Source organism: Podarcis melisellensis, assembly GCF_964234715.1.
Source record: "Podarcis melisellensis genome assembly, chromosome: 15".
Lineage (NCBI taxonomy): Eukaryota > Metazoa > Chordata > Lepidosauria > Squamata > Lacertidae > Podarcis > Podarcis melisellensis.
In genome coordinates, this window is record NC_138532.1 from 36,629,698 (window position 1) to 36,644,782 (window position 15,085).

The 15,085-nt window shown below is 46.1% G+C and overlaps 1 protein-coding gene across 1 annotated transcript in view; it reads right to left on the reverse strand.

The window, feature by feature from the left end:
* Nucleotides 1-15,085, reverse strand: part of KSR1 (kinase suppressor of ras 1) — a 107,180-nt gene that overhangs the window by 4,994 nt on the left and 87,101 nt on the right. Inside the window, 13 exon segments of the mRNA XM_081890772.1 lie at nucleotides 301-436; nucleotides 1,296-1,427; nucleotides 3,427-3,560; nucleotides 4,482-4,578; nucleotides 5,866-6,251; nucleotides 8,378-8,426; nucleotides 9,017-9,071; nucleotides 10,529-10,570; nucleotides 11,030-11,198; nucleotides 11,728-11,834; nucleotides 11,990-12,051; nucleotides 13,475-13,558; nucleotides 14,271-14,331. Coding sequence (XP_081746898.1) covers nucleotides 301-436; nucleotides 1,296-1,427; nucleotides 3,427-3,560; nucleotides 4,482-4,578; nucleotides 5,866-6,251; nucleotides 8,378-8,426; nucleotides 9,017-9,071; nucleotides 10,529-10,570; nucleotides 11,030-11,198; nucleotides 11,728-11,834; nucleotides 11,990-12,051; nucleotides 13,475-13,558; nucleotides 14,271-14,331 — 1,514 coding nt within the window.

Genomic DNA, 15,085 nt, shown 5'->3' on the forward strand with positions numbered 1-15,085 from the left:
TGACTTGGTATAAGGCAGTTTCCTGTGTTGTTGAACTACAACTCCCATCATCCCACACCACCGGACCAAGACATTTTGGGGACTGAAGCAAAGGACAAGATGGTGCTTCTCCCACAATGGAGGCTGGATAGCATCCTCCAGCACATGGCGGGCTAGCTAAGGAGGCACAGGGCAGGCCTGCCCTCTGAACACAGCACCGCTATCCCCCTTTCCAGCATCTGAGATCCTGTCACTCTGCCTAACGCTTGGGCCGGCCCCGGGTGGTTGATGTACTAAGCACAGAATCCCCTGTCCACTTACTCCAACTTCTTTGCCCAAGCTGCTTGTGGAGAGGACTTGCTTCATGCCTTCGCCACTCCCAATCTGCCAGATCAGCGCCTCGGCTGGCTGGCTCTTAAAGGGCCACTCTCTGGCTTGGAGCTCATACCACACGGTCCTGAGAGGCAAAGAGAGGTTTTGAAAAGTTAAAACAGGAAACCCATCAATGTACATCTCTGCCCTTCCTCCAAGAATTATGTCCCCAAGATCTTACGGTATTCTCACTTAAACGGAAAAGTTACTAAGAACTGAAAATTGAGAGTCAAAAGTCTATCACTGTCAGGGCCCAACAACAGACACATCACCAAGAACACTACAGGACCGCCTCTCCTGGTATGTCCCACGGAGCAACTTACAATCTTCAAACAAAAACATCTTGGAGGTCCCAGGCCACAGAGAGGTTAGGCTGGCCTCAACTAGAGCCAGGGCTTTTTCGGCTGTGGCTCCAATCTGGTGGAACGCTCTGTCACAAGAGACTAGGGCCTTGCGGGACTTGACATCTTTCCGCAGGGCCTGCAAGACAGAGCTGTTCCACCAGGCCTTTGGCCAGGGCACAGCCTGACCCCCTCCTTTGGCAATCTTCACAGACCTCTAGCCCAATGGTTGCCATCAATTTGATTTGAATTAATTTTGTAATGAAAAGATTTTAGAATGTTGTATTATTTTATTGTTGTTAGCCACCCTGAGCCCGGCTTCGGCTGGGGAGGGCGGGATATAAATAAATTTATTATTATTATTATTATTATTATTATTATTATTATTATTATTATTATTATTAATATTATTATTATCATCATCATCATCATCATGTAGCAGGCCCTACCCTGTGGAACTCCCTGCCAGTTGAAGTTCAGTGGGAACCATCCCTCCCTTCTTTCGGGTGTGTCTTTGGAAAACTGGACTGCTTAGGCAGGCCTTTGCAATACGACATTTCTCCTTTTTAACCAATCGGCGTTTACTGATGTTCTCACACTTACCCAAAAGCATAGACGTCAGCTGCCTTGGAAAAAGGCAGCTTATCCTCATCCTTCCCCGGAGCCATCTCACGCACAATCTCTGGAGCCAGGTAGCACAGCCAGTCGTGGGGCAGTTTAAGTTCGTTCTCACGCCTGGTGTCAGAAAGGGGAGCGTTACTGGACTTGGTGATGTACCCAGCAAAGTTCTACTCAGAGCATTCCATTTATGTATACCTGAAGGAGCGTCTCCACCCCCATCGTTCTGCCCGGACGCTGAGGTCCAGCGCCGAGGGCCTTCTGGCGGTTCCCTCATTACGAGAAGCAAAGCTACAGGGAACCAGGCAGAGGGCCTTCTCGGTAGTGGCACCCGCCTTGTGGAACGCCCTCCAATCAGATGTCAAAGTGATAAATAACGACCTTACTTTCAGAAGACATCTTAAGGCAGCCCTGTTCAGGGAAGTTTTTAATCTGTGATATTTTAGTGTATTTCTGGTTTTTGTGGAAGCCGCCCAGAGTGGCTGGGGAAACCCAGCCAGATGGGCGGGGTACAAATAATAAATTATTATTATTATTATTATTATTATTATTATTATTATTATTATTAAACTTATTAGTCACTTGTCACACAAAGGTTTCCACGTTCCTTACAACAAAATGAAAAAAGGTAAACAATACACAATATTATAGGGAAAGGGGGGGGTGCGTCATATAATACATGAATATTTCATATAACATCCATGCAACGGGGGGGACAGGGACATGCCAGTAGTAAACAACGTTTACAATACTCAAAACAATGATCACAGCAATACTATAACCCCCCAATTAGCAAATAAGCAAAACCTCAACCTCCCTCTAGTCCAAAAATCATCCCCATCGAACCAGCACCCCCCCGCATTTAACCTTTCCACCCCACCCAGAAATCTGGGGTCAAGGCCAATGTTACAAATCAGTGGTGGGTGGGTCGTCCAGGGATGGTCTGGCATCTCTCCTCTCCCTTCAGGGGGACGCAGCAGCAAAGCAAAGCAGGAAGATGGCAACAGAAGTTTCACCTGTTTTGCAGCTGACCTGGCTACTGCTCCTGTCTTGCCACTGGTGCAGGGCAGACCCATTAAAACGAGCGAACCCATGTTGGTTCACTTTGGCAGGTCTACCCTGAGCGGGGCTAACATTGGACCCAAGCCAGTACTCTACAAGGCCAACACAATTTGGGAACTCAAAGGAGGGGATAACTCAGTGGAACAAGATACCATACTTTTCCATGTATTAGACAAGGGTTTTTTAGGTAAAGGTAAAGGTACCCCTGCCCGTACAGGCCAGTCTTGACAGACTCTGGGGTTGTGCGCCCATCTCACTTAAGAGGCCAGGGGCCAGCGCTGTCCGGAGACACTTCCTGGTCACGTGGCCAGCGCCGCACACGGAAACGCCGTTTACCTTCCCGCTGGTAAGCGGTCCCTATTTATCTACTTGCACCCGGAGGTGCTTTCGAACTGCTAGGTTGGCAGGCGCTGGGACCGAGCAGCGGGAGCGCACCCCGCCGCAGGGATTCAAACCGCCGACCTTTCGATCGGCAAGTCCTAGGCGCTGAGGCTTTAACCCACAGCGCCACCTGCGTCCCTTTTTACTCCAAAATAAAGGGTTTTTTACTCCAAAATAAAGTAAAAAAATGGGGGGCATCTTATACATGGGTAGTGCAGAGGGGAGACGGGTGATTGGTTGCCTCCGCGAGCAGGATCTAGCGATTGGGTGAGTGAATGGTGTCTGCTGCAAGGGCTGCTTTGTATTGGCTGCTGCTTTGTCAATCGGGTGGATTATTTGTGGATGCATAAAAGGCTGCTTCGGATTGGCTGCCGCTTGGATTGAACTTGGATTGTGTTGCTTGCGATTGTTAGCGTGTGCCAGTTGGGTGAGTGATAGTTGGTTCCCCCCACCCCACTTGCTCATTTTCTAAGCCCCCCACCAAATAGGGGGCGTCTAATACATGGGACTGTCTTAGATGGAAAAGTACGGTAAATAAAATGAAATGAAATGTGGGGGTGGGGGTGGGTATGTGGCTTCTATAGGCACCATAACTCAGTGGCAGAAGGTCCCACGTTCAATTCCTGGTTCACATAGAAACGAATGGAGAAAGAGGTAGCAAAAGAAAACTTACCTTCCTTCCTGAACCACACCAGATATCCCGAACAGACCAAAGTCTGTGATCACAACTTTTCCGTTTTCATAGAAAACGTTCTTCGACTTGAGATCTTTATGCACAATCCCTTTTGCGTGGAGATACCCCATGCCCTGGAAAACATCAGTGTGTTAGCCTTTTTGCAGGCAGATCTGCATTCCTTGGCGTGCTACCTGGTCAAACCCCTGCTGTGTCCACTCCTAGACCCCTCCTGCTTTATATAACATTTCCTACTCTTTCTGCTCATCTTGCACGCACCTGTCACCTATACTGTACCATACCATAGTGGGCTCCTATGGTATGGTGAAATAGCACAGCCTTGAAATGAATCTCCCCAAGTTACTAGCCCACAGCAAATATCACTAGCTTTGTTGCCCTACGTAGTTTATATCAGCCATTTGTGGGCAAAAGAAAGCCAGTTACAGTCATACCTCGGGTTACAGCCACTTCAGGTTGCGTTTTTTTTGGGTTGCGGACTGCTGAAACCCAGAAGTACCGGAAAGGGTTACTTCCGGGTTTCGGCAGTCGCGCATGCGCAGAAGCACTGAATCGCACCCCGTGTGTGCACAGATGCGGGTTGCGAACGCTGCGGGTTGCGAACATGCATCCCGCACAGACCACGTTCGCAACCTGCGTCACCACTGTATTTAAAGATGTCCTTGCCTGAGCCCCTGAAAGAGAAACCTAACCACTAAGTACCACTGCCAAAATCAGTATTGACAGTCAATGTTTTAGATCCAGGATGGGCAACCGGTGGCCTTCAGGTGTTGCTGAACTACAACTCCCATTATCCACTACCATTGACCATGCTGGCTGGGGAGGATGGGAGAACATCTGGAGACACACAGATGTTCTCCATCCCTGTTCAAATGTTTACTAGAGAAACAGAAGAGGCGGGGCAGAAAGGCAGAGCAGTGGCTCCATCCACCATTGGCTCCAGCCCCCAATTCATGTTTTCCACAGGGAAAAAATGGTTTCCTATCCCAGGTAGCCTTACATATTACCTTAATAATCTTATGCAAAATGCTTCTTACCTTAATGATCTCCTGGGCGATCTGCCTGGTCTTGTTAATATCCAAAGATATCTTGGGATCCCTTACAAACGAATGAAGCGTTCTTCCTTTGCAGAAGCTAAGGCAGATGTGGGTAGACAATTGAGTTAAGAAGAAAAATCAGAACTGTCTTGTGATGAGTAAATGATATAAGGATCGGTTATGCCCACTTCATACTATCTCATCACATACCCAGGCTGAAAAAAGCTACAGATCCACAGGTAAGCAGGTAAGAAGACAGAGTCCAAGGGTATAAATGATGCAGCATGATTAACTGTCAGAACTAAGCGTGGTTGTCTTCAAACCAGGGCTTGCAACCGAGGTTAGGGGCTGGTTTGCAACCTTGGTCAAAAGCATAACTGCGGATCTCCAGATTTTGTTTTTCGAACAAACAATGCACTGATTTGTATTTTAAAATTGTTATTCCACCTAATAGCAAGCTCACATAGCAGCTCATCATAAAAAGAGGCAACCAAATATCAAAACTACACCGAATTAAATCAAAATTGTATCTTTTTTAAAAAAAAAAAAAACCCACACCAAACACATTCAACAAGTAACTCAAAGAAGCATGCAATATAATCAACAGGGCACCAGCACACAACACCAGCACAAACCGAAAACCTGTTTTTAAAAAAATGTAAAAGTTCCCATGAAAATTCTGTAAGATTCTCATCAAAGGTAAAGTAATGCTCCCCTCAGAAATGCAATGTTGTTGTTGTTGTTTAGTCGTTTAGTCGTGTCCGACTCTTCGTGACCCCATGGACCAGAGAACGCCAGGCACCTCTGTCCTCCACTGCCTCCCGCAGTTTGGTCAAACTCATGCTGGTCAAGGCAGTGACCCCTTCATGGATCACTGCCTTGCCGTGGCGAAGGGGCTTGAAGAACTCAGAGAAGCTATGAACTATGCCGAGCAGGGCACCCAAAATGGAGAGGTCATAGTGGAGAGTTTTGACCAAACGTGATCCACCTGGAGGAGGAACTGGCAAGCCACTCCAGTATCCCTGCCAAGAAAACTCCATGGACAAAGACAACAGAAATGCAATAGCAGTTCTGAAATCCGCCTATGCAATTTCATTAGGCTCACCACACGCACCCTTGGGTTTTAGAGGATTATTCACCTCTTCTTCCGATTCATTAAATTTATGGATTGTTCAGTAGCTTACAAAGTTATTGCTTATCGCTCAATATTATTCTTTTAGGATAAACTTTAGATGGGACACTTTGGAAAGTAAAAGATGAGGCCAGGAGCCACACCTTCGATATGCAGTTTGGAACTGTTGAACTAGCAATGCCCTAGCAGATCTAATTTCTTTTTAAGTGCCAAAATAATAACAATAATAATTTAAAAAATCAAGGTGCTTACCTAGTAATGATTGCTAGGTGAGGGGGGTTCATGCAGGCCCCCATGAAAAGGACCACATTCTCATGTCTGGTTTGTCTGTAGTTCATCACCTCCTTCTTGAAGAGTTTCAGGTGGTCCTGATTGTTCCCATCGATTTCCAGCAACCGGATGGCCACCTCCCCGTGCCATTTCCCCCGGTAGACCTTGCCCCACCGCCCTTGGCCAATGGGGTCGCCCAGCTTGATCTGCTCAAAGGGGATGTCCCATTCCTGCAGGTAGACACTGGTCTGGCTGACATTCCGGGACATCACCCCTCGCCGCCAGCGGTCTCGCCGTTTCGGCAGGTCGTCAACCTCATCTTCATCATCCTCGGCTTCCGATTTGTTCTGTTCTTGGTCTTCCACGTGCTTGGGAAAGAAATGGGTGACGGGAGTATCAGATACATAGTCCTGGCCTGCCACATCCTCCCTCCCTAGGGCCTTGTGGTGGCAACCCTTTGGATCGTCCCACTTCAGCATGGCTAAATCTCCAATACTCTTAGACACATGCACACACCCTAACACCTTGCATTAAGAACATAAGAAGAGCCCTGCTGGATCAGGCCAATGGCTCATCTGGCCCAGCATCCTGTTCTCACAGTGGCCAGACAGATGTCTGTGGGAAGCCTGCAAGCCAGACCTGAGCAACAATTCCCTCCTGTGGTTTCCAGAAACTGGAATTCAGAAGCATCTGGCAGTGGAAGCAAGAGTAAAACCATGTTTAGTGGCCACGAATAGTCTTATCCTCCGAAAAATTGTGTAATCCTCTTTTAATGGATTCACACTGATGAGTAAAGGTAAAGGGACCCCTGACTGTTAGGTCCAGTTGCGGACGACTCTGGGGTTGCGGTGCTCATCTTGCTTTATTGGCTGAGGGAGCCGGCGTAGAGCTTCCGGGTCATGTGGCCAGCATGACTAAGCCGCTTCTGGCGAAACCAGAGCAGCGCACAGAAACGCCATTTACCTTCCCGCTGGAGTGGTACCTATTGATCTACTTGCACTTTGACATGCTTTCGAACTGCTTGGTTGGCAGGAACATTGATGACTACCGCTGCCTTTTGTGGAAGCAAATTCAATAGTTTAATAGTGGAAGATAAGGCCCTTCTTTTGTCTGTCCCGAATCTTCCGACGTTTATCTCGAATGCAGTTCTAGCATTGTGAGAGAGGGTTGGGGAGAACTTTTCTCTGTTCGCTCTCTCCCTGCCATGCATCATTTTATATATATATATTTCATCAAACCTTTTATTGGCATCACATACAAACATCCAAAACAAATCAACACAGAATCCCCACTTCCCCAGTGGCACAAAACTTTTGCTAAAAGAAAGGAGGCAGAGCAGTCTATCGTCACATCTCTAGGTCTCCAGGGAGATCAGACGTCTGCAGTGTATTTCGATGACAAAAAACCAAATAGAGATATTTAGCCACTAACTTGGTGAGCTCCTGATCATTCCCCAGTATTAGAAAATGTATGACCTCATTTTATATGCTATATTGTCACCTCTTACTCGCTTTGTCTCTTAACTAAAAAATCCCAGTTCCTACCACCTTTCCTCATCAGTGAGTTTTTCCATCCCCTTATATAATTAAATAATTTCATAAGTTGTGAGTCTTTGTTTCTCATTTTGACCCTTTTACATGATTTTGCTTGTATTGTGGTATTTTATGCATTGTGACTTGCAGTTATTTTTATTTCTCACAGTTTAGTAATTACTTATTGCAATGGTTAAGGGCGAATTTCTGTTTAATTATTTGCTGATGTTTTGGGAGTTAATTTTATTATATTCTAATAGATTACTGAATATTACTTTATTTGATATGTTTTGTTTTTGTATTCATTATATGGTGTGCGTTCTTTGTTGTTTATGTTGTTGCTGTAAAAAACGCCTTGTGTACAGTAATATAGAAAGGCGGTATACAAATTAAAAGTGAAATGAAATGATAATTTTGAACCTTTTCTGGACCTTTTCCAACTCCACAATATCCTTTTTCATGTGAGGCAAGCAGAACTGTAAACAGTATTTCAAATGTGGTTGCACCACAGATTTGTATAGAGGCACTGGGATGGACCAGGCACTCACATAAGTCTCTGACTCCTTGTTCCTGATTCCACTGCCTTGCTGAGTTGCACCTTGCCTGAACACTATGTGCTAATCAACCTTGAACTGTGGCCTGACCTAGCCTCTGGGTTGTGTTTTGGGCCAAGACTGACTGTGCTGACTTTGGCTTGTAGAGACAAGACTGCACCTTGAACCCGAACTTCTTGGATAAGTGTTTCGGGGAAAGGCTTTTACCTCCTGAGACTGAGGCTCCAGAGGGGCACCCCCTGGAGAACAACAGAAACATTCCAGTGTAGCCAACAGAATAGGCTGCTCTGTGTGCGCTCGGTTGCAGGGTGAGTGTGGGTGCCTATGGATTCACAAAGGCTGGCGACCCCAGCTTTACAAATTAATAATTTCACTCCTCAAAAAAACCCTCAACAAATGGAAAGTTACCTCCACGTCACGTTCTTCAACCCCATCCGTCTCTAGATGCTCATCAGCACTATTTGACAGAGAAAAAGGGAAACGAGAGAGTTGAGGAGTTGACAGTGCAAAATGGCACAAATGATTGAGTTATGATGGCCCAATGACTGAGGTTCAGGTAGAGATGGGAGACTATGTCACTGCTGATTCTTTCATTTTTCCTGCCTTAGGTTCAGTTCACCACATCGGTTTGCGATTTTTTTGTAAGTCTTCCCAAATTTGCCAGCATTTTAGTGTAAATTTATCCTGCTGTACATATTTTTATATATGCAATTTTGTCTAATAGTCACATGATTATGTCCACATGCCTGATGGTGGTGGGACCCTGACCCTGGCATTAAATGATTTATTTAAAAAAAACAAAAACTAGTGAGGGCTGACCATGCTTAGTAACCACAGAATATTGAAAGTCGACCGGAAAAGAAAAATGGAAAACTGGGCAGGGGAACAGAATGGAGTATCTATGAGAAGGGCACATCTAGTTGGCTGGAACAGGAGCACGCCTGTTGGGCAGTGAGAATACACCATAATGTTTATTAGTTAATTCCTCCTGTCCAAACAGAATTGTTAGAAGGAGAAAGAGAGAGAAACAAAGACTAACCAACTTACTTAGTGCTTTCAGTAGTTTCCGAAGGTTGTGTTACTTGGGGGGTGTTGGGAATTTCTACAGAAAAGAGCAACATAGGAAAAAAGAAATTGATGTTTGTAGTTCAAGGTTGTCGTTGTTTTGCTTTCAACAGCTGCAGTAACATTTACCCAATAAGTACCTAGCCGCATAGAACTAAAGACCCAATATACAGAATTCAGAAGAATCATAGTCTGTAGCAATCCTGGAGTGTACGACTTCAGACTGATGGGGAATCAAATCTACTACATAACCTTCTAGAAATCTAGGTTAAATTCTCTCTTCCTGATGTGTGTGTGCTTTCTACATGCAGTGCAGGGAAAACATTTTAATAAATGATTCCCTCCTCACCCCTCAACTGTGGACTGAAGTGGTACCTTCCCATGAGGCCTGCTACACATTTATGTGACCCTAGTCATCACACAGTGGCAATATTATGCAGTGCTGGAAAGCAGATTGCACCATTTTACAGTAACTGAGCTCCTACAAGACTAGACCAGCACTCCAAGCTTAGTGAATCATATGAGCAAAACAATTTTGCTGGCAACAGGAAACTACTACCTTAGCCTAGTATCTTATCCATGGGCAGGCAAACTAAGGCTGAGGGCTGGATCTGGCCCAATCGCCTTCTAAACCTGGCCCGTGGACAGTCTGGGAATCAGTGTGTTTTTACATGAGTAGAATGTGCCCTTTTATTTAAAATGCATCTCTGGGTTATTTGTGGGGCATAGGAATTCGTTCATTCCCCCCCGCCAAATATAGTCCGGCCCCCCACAAGATCTGAGGCACAGTGGACCCTGCTGAAAATGTTTGCTGACCCCTGATTTATCTAACAGTGCCCCTCCAATTTTGCAAGAAGAGGTCTTTCTCATCACATCCTTAATGTCCCTTTTAATCTGGAAATATCTGGGATCAGACCTGGGACTTCCAGATCCACAAAATCTGTGTCCCACCACAATGCCTTCATCTCTCTCTGCTGTGCCTGTCCACTATTACATCTGCTTTGGTGTTTTATACAAAACTCACCACACTGCCAGCACCAAACAAGATATTGTAGTGCTGCTTTTGCTGGCTCTTTGTGGACTACAGCGCCCATCATCCCTGATCACAGGCCTCAGCTGCTGGGGCTGATGGGAATTAGAGTCCAACAATATCCAGAGAGCCCCATGTTTGCCACCACATCAGTAAACCAAAGTTTTTATTTTACATCGCCTTGAAACAATTCCATTGAAGGAAATCAATAATAATAATAATAATAATAATAGTTTTTGTTGGTTTGCACCCGTCAGCACTTTCTGTGCTGTTTAAACAACACTGGCACTGCAGGGGAAAGGAAGTGTTCTGGTTTGTTCATGCAAGCCGGGCAGAACGTTGACACATCATGCAGAAGGAAGTTAAGTCACTTTGCCCTAAGCCCACCCTCTGTTCTGAGAGTGAGGGGGAAACAGGAGCGTTAGAAGAAATGGCACCAGCCAGTTAGAAGCAGAAGAACTCACCTGGGAAGATAAACTGTTGTCTATGCTGAATGTAGTAGGCAGCTTTTTAAAAAAGGAAGAAGGAAAAGGAGGAGAGGACAGCAAAACAAAATGTAAAAAAAAAAAATCACAAGAGATTAGCATGTGAGAAAACCATGTCAGCAACTGCCCCCATAAATTCAGTGAATTAATTCAAGTTCATCATTAGTAAATTGTAAAACAAAACAGGCAAGGCGGGTGCATCTGAGTGCATGCATTTTGGAAAGATTGCAGCTGGGTTGGAGAATGCATCACCTCCTTTCACATTCAGAGGAACAATGCAAAACTTGATTTAACTGCCATTTATAGCAAACCACACATATCCAAATCAAGGTGCATTGCCCCTGAGGTGGATAAACCTACTCCTCTTCCCTAGTATTAAAAGTATAAGTCAAACAACTTAACCTAATGGTAGGGGCGTCTCTGCTCCAACCATCCCCTGCTCTACCACCCTGGTCCCAGAGAACAAGACCACAAATTTACCTGGAAAGTTGAACCGGCTGTCCCGCTGGCCCATGGGAGATGGGTTTGGGGGTGGCGTTGCACTGGGGGGGTTGGAAGACGGGAAGGGGGCTGGGGAAGACGGCGTGGAGGAGGTCGTGGAAGATGGGTTGCTGCTGGAGTCGAGGTGGTTAATTGCTGGCGGGTGGTCCTGGAAACGGCCAAGAGAAGGCAGAAATCGTGAGCCTTAAGCCTTGGTAGCTCTGATTCAGCCAGAATGTTTTCCATCACTTCTAAAAGGTTATAAAGCTCGCAGAAACAGGGGAAGAACCAGGAGGAGCACGTCACATGCACATTCATTATCAAATACTTGTTCAATATAAAACGCAATATTTATCATAGTGCAAAGCATTTACCAGAAGACAAAATAAGAAGTTTTACAAGCTAAATTTAGTTCAGATCTGCACCCAAAGAAGCAGATGTCTTAAGCAAAGAAATTATAACTGGCTTCCAGTTATGCAAAGTTTGTTTCTACTGTATGCCTAATAAGCAATTAATTTAAACAAACCAAATAACTCTGAAGTGAAATCTGCTGAGTTCAATGAGACTTAGCCCTAGGTAAATGTGTCTATGATTGCAGCCTGGTTCTGTTTTTTTTTATTGTTTGGCCAGTTACGGGGGTGCAATCCTCTTCTGGGGGTCCTCTGCTGGGCATTGCCCCCTCTTTGTAAGCCCAGTACCTTTTTAGTTAGAGCCTTCGGAAGAGTCCCAAACTGCGGCTCTGATGGTCGGTCCACCGGGTTATTGATGTCAGAAGGGACAGACTCTGCCCGCTTTAATCGGGGTACTATTGAAGATGGATGGAAGAGAAAAGAGGGGGGAAAGGAAACAATTTATCTCCATTTCTTGTTATTGCAACAACACCAAGGTGACAAATTAGCTTGAGCAGGGCAGAAATGTTGGAGGGGGAGGGGTACCCAATTAAAAAACCCTCACACTTACTGGGTAAGAAAGATATTCTACAAGGTGGGGCTTCTTTCGTGCATTTGTTATGACACTTTAATCTGCAAACAAGAAAAGGTGAATTAGAGATTATGTAACATTATATACAGGCATCCCGTTTTAGACATAACTGATATGTGTGTCATTGTGTACATGTGCACAGTGCGGAACATGGAAACATCCTAAAAGATGTCAATAAAATGGGAAGTGGGTGGCGCTGTGGGTTAAACCATAGAGCCTAGGGCTGGCTGATCAGAAGGTTGGCTGTTCAAATCCCGTTGCTCGGTCCCTGCTCCTGCCAACCTAGCAGTTTGAAAGCACATCAAAGTGCAAGTAGATAAATAGGTACCACTCTAGCGCAAAGGTAAACGGCATTTCCATGCACTGCTCTGGTTCACCAGAAGCGGCTTAGTCATGCTGGCCACATGACCTGGAAGACTGGACTTAATGGTCAGGGGTCCCTTTAAAGGTAAAGGTAAAGGTACCCCTGCCCGTACGGGTCAGTCTTGACAGACTCTGGGGTTGTGCACCCATCTCACTTAAGAGGCCAGGGGCCAGCGCTGTCCGGAGACACTTCCGGGTCACATGGCCAGTGTGACATCGCTGCTCTGGCGAGCCAGAGCTGCACACGGAAACGCCGTTTACCTTCCCGCTGGTAAGCGGTCCCTATTTATCTACTTGCACCCGGAGGTGCTTTCGAACTGCTAGGTTGGCAGGCGCTGGGACCGAGCAGCGGGAGCGCACCCCGCAGCAGGGATTCGAACCGCCGACCTTTCGATCAGCAAGTCCTAGGCGCTGAGGCTTTAACCCACAGCGCCACCTGTGTCCCCTCAGGGGTCCCTTTACCTTTACCTAAAAGGGCAGAATGAGGACAGAGCACTGCAGAGTAGGGGGGGCAGAATGGGGTGTTTCAATGGCACGCAATTTCACGCAAGCGCGCAATGACCTGCAACGTAACCACTGTGCAAATCAGGGGATGCTTGTAAGGAAGGAAGGGACCAACGAGGGTCATCTAGTCCAACCATCACGTCCCAGTTTATGTCCTCACTTGACCATGAAGCTCGCAGGGTGACTTTGCGCCTGTCACTCTCTCTCTCTCAGCCTAGCCTACCACCCAGGATTGTTGTGTGGGTAAAATTAGCAGGGGTGATAAAACGATTAGTGGGTAGAGCCAAGTATGTCACCCTGGGCTCTGGAATTAAAGTCACAGAAAGGAAGCCTCCAGTTGAATTCCTTTGAACTGGAATGCCAAATTTCATTTACATAATTGCATTTATCGCCCACCATTCCTCCAAGGAGCTCAAGCGGGGGAGGGGGGCTGAATGGGGTTCCCTCTCTCTCAATTATATCCTCACAACAACCCTGTGAGGCAGGTTAGCCTAAGAGACACTGACCAGCCCACTACCCTCTTGGGTTATGACGGCTGAATTGCCTCGCAGGTATGCTGGGCCAGGTGAAGGGGGAAGGTCCTCATCGCTCACTTACCTGCAGTGTTTGCACTTCACGCCAAACATCATGCTTTTCTGACACACCTGGCAGACCTGAGAAAGCCATGACTTTGCGGAGAATCTGAACGAGAAGAAGCAAGCCAAGACAAAGAAGACACGTTCGTATTTTGCACAATGTGTAAACAGTGTCTGTTTGATAATGTGTGGTTTGCTGTGCATAATAAAGGATCTTGATTGACAAACAAGACACAAAGGAGAGGAAGGTTTTTTAAAAATGTATTATCAGGGGGAAAATTCAAAATCTGAAAAAAAAGAAGAACGGAGCCATATTTGTGAATTTCACGTGGTTATATTCCACCAGGGAACGGTTCATTCCTATCTGCCCTCTACCCCACCAGTATCACGCCCCAGAAAACATTTTAGAGCCATGTTTTCAAGCAGAGGTCATAGAACGAGGACAGAGAAGGTCCTGTGCAAAGCAGAAGGCTCCAGAAGACTGCTGTTGAGTCACCAAGTAGCATTACTGGATTGAAGCAGTAGCTGGTCGCCACTGGTGACAGGGAGTTCCATGCAGGCGAGTGAGCAGGGCTGGGAAAGGAGAGGCAGAAGGGTGCATTTCTAAGATGTTGCCCATACATGGGGGTTTCCAAGGCTGCAATCTGAACGCCCCCACCGAGCCCAACTCTTCTTTCGCCGATAGTGGAATGAGATTTGCATGGGGGAAAGTCATACTGATGCAGCAACAAGAATATGTCCAGCCCCACCCAGGGCTACCAATGGGTAGTCACCCACTGAAAAGCTTGTCACCCACTGAAAGTATGTGGAGCATTTACCTGTGTGTTACAGACAGACCAATATCTCTTCGTACAGTCTGAGGTGATCCCTGGGGGAGATCTGAGAAGCCAAAATTAAAGGCAGTGTGTTAGGTTTCACCAGAAAGGAAGGTGGACACTGTGAAACAACACATGGCCCATCCATGCAACAGGTTGGGAAGTTCTCCTTCCTATTGACTCCAGATGGCAGCAAATCCCAGCTCCACACAGCGATACTTCCCCGTTTGTCTATTTATCGGGAAGCCAGAGCCAGGAGCTCTCATTTCCCGCAAGTCATTTGGCAGGGGACATTACAAAGGGGCAAGTCGTACGGCTGAAGAATGACACAAGCCACTAATTCAGGGGTGGGGAACTCGTGGCTCTGAGGAAGTTCCTGGACTCCAACTCCCATCAGCCCCAGCCAGCATGGCCAATGCTCAGGGGTGATGGGAACTGTAGTCCAACCAGTGGTATCTGGTGCCCACTGAAAATGAAAAGGCAATGCTAGAGATGAACGAATTTGTCAATTTCAGTTTTCTGTTTCTCATTTGTCCAATCTTATATTTGGTTCTCCCTGTTTTTGCAGCCATTTACATTTATTATTATTATTATTATTACACTCCACCATTTCCCTAACAGGGATGCAAGATGGCTTATAGATAAAAACAAAAACAGCTGAAAACATAGTGTTGCAGTATTGAGTCCATGGCTCATGTGCTTCTGGCTTGCACTCTTTATAAAAATTTGAGGAGTGAGGCTATTACCCCTCTATTATTGTCCTTGCTGGGTTGCTTGACCATTGCTACCATGTCCTTTCTTTTAACAGATAAAGATGA